General features: G+C 33.8%; 1 protein-coding gene across 1 annotated transcript; it reads right to left on the reverse strand.

The window, feature by feature from the left end:
* Window positions 1-1,807: 1,807 nt before the first annotated feature.
* Window positions 1,808-2,388, reverse strand: LOC133816675 (putative callose synthase 8). Its single transcript, XM_062249040.1, has 2 exons — window positions 1,988-2,388; window positions 1,808-1,899 (listed from the first exon to the last, which is right to left on the reverse strand). Exons 1-2 carry the CDS (start codon window positions 2,279-2,281, stop codon window positions 1,840-1,842), a joined length of 354 nt encoding a protein of 117 aa, XP_062105024.1. The 5' UTR covers window positions 2,282-2,388; the 3' UTR covers window positions 1,808-1,839.
* Between the last annotated feature and the right edge of the window lie 2,232 nt (window positions 2,389-4,620).

Genomic DNA, 4,620 nt, shown 5'->3' on the forward strand with positions numbered 1-4,620 from the left:
CCATACGTATACTATATTGCTACTATCGTCAAATGACAATAAATATAAGAAAAACACAATTAAATGATTCAAATACAACAAGATAAGAGAACTGCATGTATGGTAGTGATTCTCCCTCATTTAGAGCTAATTTCTGCACTAAAGGATTCAATTTATTTTATGAAGACCAGGGAAAGAACAGTCTTTACAGCACAAAAGCTACAAAAATTCAAGATCAAAAAAGTATTTGATTAAATTGCAATGCAATAAATCAAATTTGTTAATAATACCTCCAACTTAACTCTTTTATTTAGGAAAGAAAGCTGAGCAAAGCATCCATATATAGGACCTAGAATCTTAATTAACAAGAATGTGCAGAATTTTTTTATAATCAAAGACCAAAACAGAGTGTAAGTGGCACCAAGCAGACGAGATAACATATATACACAGAGAGCACTAGCACAATTTTGACTAATTATATATAAATGTATCTTGCATTATACACAATACCATGTGCTAAAGTTCCTAAGCCTAACGAGTATACACCAAAAATGAGTATTAGTTGACTTGGAATAATTACCAGCCAAACTAAAAGCAAACACAAAGAAGAAGAAAACAATGGTTCAAATACTCCTAAAGAGATGAGATAACAACAAGCTAATAATAAGATATAATACAGATTCTTTACGAAATAAAAACCATAAATGTATATAATTTGACAATCAAAATTATTTCAAAATATAATCTAAACAACAAGCTAATAACAAGATATAGTTTGAGTTTCATGTGCTTCTACAAGGTTCCAACAACTATGCATTCCTTCCCCTCTTCTAATTCCAAAACAGTACGTACTGCAAAACTCAACAGGAGAACAAGATTTATGAAATCCATAGCTCGGACAGTGAGCTAAACATCAATAGAACTAAACAGTAAAAACCTACAAAGTAGTAATAAAAATAAGCCTCTTTATCAACCTCTTTATGTGTATATATACCTATTGTAATTCTAGCTCAAACCAGAAGAAGCAGCAACAACAGAAGAGAATGATTCACTATTATCAGCCTCTTTATGTGTATATATACCTCTTGTAATTCACTATCCAAGAACAAGTTTAAGGATTTGGAATGCAATATTAATGAGGATATAGCTTTTTTTTTTCTTTCTAATCACGGTACCTGAGGATATGCAAATGCATGCATGTATAAGCTGATTCTCTAGGAAAAAGTATATAGCTTGTATGTACGTATATGTGTGAAGAAGTATCTTGTCATTTGCTTTAAAATGAAATATTAATGATAATAACTCATCATCAAGACATGGAGAGACAACTTGTGAGAAAAGAGAGACAAGAAAAATTGTTAGTTTAGTTCCACAGGCTTGGTTCAAAAGTTTCCCTACAGATTATGTTTCTTGTTTTTTGTATGCACTGAGTGTGTGTTTGATTATATGAAAAGAACTCTTCAAACATATTCTTTAGCACTAAATAAGAACTAACACATACACAACAGTTGTGCTCTCAAGCTTTCTCTCAACGCATAAAACTCTATGCTATTTCTTGTATTCTAATACTTACAACCTCTCTCTAATTTTTCTCTCTGAGTTCTCTCAATCTAAAACAATTCAAACACAAATAAATAAATAAATATATATACATGTATACACATATTGTTGGGTCTCTTGTTTTACGTAAGGCAACCTGCACATTGCAAAGCCAACAATAAATCACAGGGAGACTTCTCTTCTTCTTAATATTTTTTTTAATGTAGCATACATAAGAGTACACCATAAAGGATAACAAAATCACAAGACCAATGGAAATGTATTTTATCGAATGTTGCTTTTTCTTAGCAAGAATTTGCACTAGTTTGTATAATTTTTGAAGAACTTCCTCATTAACTCATCCACAACAACATCTTCTAACTGTGATGGCAAATATCATAAAGTCAAATTTATATAAGAGGATTAGTTAAAGGCAAAGCTTTACAACCTTAATTAACAATCATAATACCTTCAAGATAGACTGCTTATTAGCTTTCCGAATGTGAATATTGGCAAGGAGAAGAATTAGATGCTCCCTCTGGTTGGCAACATTGCCTTCATGGTTAGAAAACACATTATGAAAATTCAAAGAAGCATCAAAATATGAGCAATGCAGAAGAAAGAGCACATATCTTATTAGATCATCACGTATTGTAGCTGATCTAAAGTACCTGGAAACCAAATCAATTCTGAAGAAAATCAAACAAGACAATGAATTTTCCATGCCTCTGAAAGTCTGGGGTTGAAGGTAAACAATAGCCATTGCGAACAACTGCAATTGCAGCCTTTATCTGTGTCATTTAGGCAAGTTTATCATCATGCCTAAATATTCTAAAACCATGGTGTTGTTCCAATAATGTGTACATAAACTCTAACTTGAGTCTTTAATTAGAATTGAAAAAACTAATAAAGAAAGAAAAATTGGAACAGCACCAAACCTCATTTAATTGCATTATTGCTTGTTGAATACCTCCATGATCAAGTGGTAGAATATTATACGGAACAAAGAAGTCCAATTTTTTGTTGGCTTGTTCTCTATTGGCAAGAGCCTGAGGTAAAAAAGTTAGAATATTAATATATTCATGTTCAAAACAAACTCGTATCTAATTTGAACAAAGAAATTATGTAGATAGAATTAAAAACCCACAATAATAAACTTATATTTTTATTAGAACATTATTAGAAACGAATGGTGGGCATGTATCAAAACTCATGAAAATACAACAAATATGCCTAAAATCACTAGAAATCAAAATCATAAAATGAATAATATTTTGGTTACAAAATGTATAATTAAAATAGTGATTATACTGTCTGTTATATATATGTGTGTGTGTGTGTGTGTATGGGATGCTATTTTTACAGTTGATAAATTTGGTAATCAAAACCTTTTATAAAGAGAACGGGAAATATGAAAACAAAGAACAAAACATCATCATACAACAAACAATGCACAAACAAAGAATAAAAAAGTTGAATTTCATATTATATGCCAAAAAGGCCCTAATTTTACCAATAAAATTATCAATAAATCTTCTTATTTTGAATTAAAATAAAAAAAGTAACGATACAAGACGAACAACAATCAAGTGGGATCATAAATTAAATTCAAGAGTATTGGAAGAATAAGTAGAAGCTATCTTTGTTGTTGAGATGAAAGAGGTGAGAGAAAGAGATTGACCTAATATTTTCCCCAATCCACCGCACAGCAGCACAAATCCATGGATAAGAAACAAAAAACACAACCTGAGAAAAGAAAACAAATCATAAAATTACCAGGACTCGGTGGGAAACGGAGCCGGCAGCGACTTCTTGGCTGAGATCGCAAGAGAGAGACAGATCGTGATGGTGGAGCTTAGAGCGTAGAGAGAGAATGAAGATGGAATATGAAGATGCATCCATGTTTAGGATTAGTATTTGCTGAAAAGAATACCAGAGAATGAACTCTCCAAAATGTCCCACTGTCATAGAGATGCAGGTGGAGGTGAAGATATGTGATGGAGAAGCTTTCAAACAAAGTAATTTAGGCGAGAGAAAATAATGAGGAGCGAGAGAGAGAGAGAGAGAGAGAGAGAGAGATAGAGAGAGAGAATGGGAATTGAGGAAAAGTATATCACTGTTTTTTGTTTGCCGCTTAAAATTTTTTAGCCCGCCTTCCATTTTCGGAAATCCTATTTTACCACTTTTTAATCTTACTTATTATAATACTTTTTGTTGTAGAAAGGGGAATTTGTTGTAGTGCCATATGATCTCTCTAGCAAACGTTGCCCTAGAATCTGATGGATGGAACTCTTTATGTCATCTCTTCTTCTACTGAGCAACTGGTGAGACTATCTTGCTCTTGAGAGAGGTACGAGCCACCTTAGGCCAGAACTTGTGAATAGAACGCTCTTGGGGGAGAGTAGCTTGGTGATGAGAGCCCTTGATATATTATCGCTATGAAGAAGAGTAACGGGGAACTCGACTGGTATCCCGATGATAAGGACGTTTCAAGGAGTCTTCCTGACTAGACAACCATGGGGAGTACTATGCTGAGAAGAGATTTGAGAAGAGCCAGGCAAAGAGCCCTAATTGATGTGCTTGGCAATGTGAGGATCATCTTGGGAATGTTGTCGAGTTGTCTGTTTTACTCTCGCCATTGGGCTGTACCTTCTCAAGAAATCTTCTTCACTGAATAGATAAAGAGCAGAATGAGGAAGAATCATTTTCACCCTTTACAACAGCTCTTGGGGAGTACGCTCGCTCAAATAATTGTCAGACGAAGAGGAGTTGGAAATCTGCAATAAAGAAAAAATAAAAAGAAAAGTTAGTATATCAACGTAATGAAGCTACCTACCACGAACTAGATAGGCTAGTAACTGGGGACATATCCACTACTAAGTAGAAAAAGTGAAGAAATCAAGGGAAAAATTGATCGAAGTCGCAAAGGAGGGTTGGCCTAGGCCCTAACCTTACAAAATGGGAAGGAAATGTCACAGGTGGTCAGCCTACCACCTTAGGCTGACCACCCTAGAATAAAAACTTCAGAAAAATTTCTGAGGGCTAAGGTTCAAGTCTCCAATAAATTATACAAAAGAAGGAAGACCTAAGCAACATCCATTC

This window comes from Humulus lupulus, chromosome 2 (assembly GCF_963169125.1).
Source record: "Humulus lupulus chromosome 2, drHumLupu1.1, whole genome shotgun sequence".
In the NCBI taxonomy this organism is placed as follows: Eukaryota; Viridiplantae; Streptophyta; class Magnoliopsida; order Rosales; family Cannabaceae; genus Humulus; species Humulus lupulus.

Bases quoted from the DNA above. Each gene is read 5' to 3' on its own strand.
- LOC133816675 (XM_062249040.1), bottom strand. From the start codon at position 2,281: ATGGCTATTGTTTACCTTCAACCCCAGACTTTCAGAGGCATGGAAAAT. The intron at 1,900-1,987 runs GTATTATGATTG...TTGCCATCACAG, and splicing joins ATAAGCAGTCTATCTTGAAG to TTAGAAGATGTTGTTGTGGA.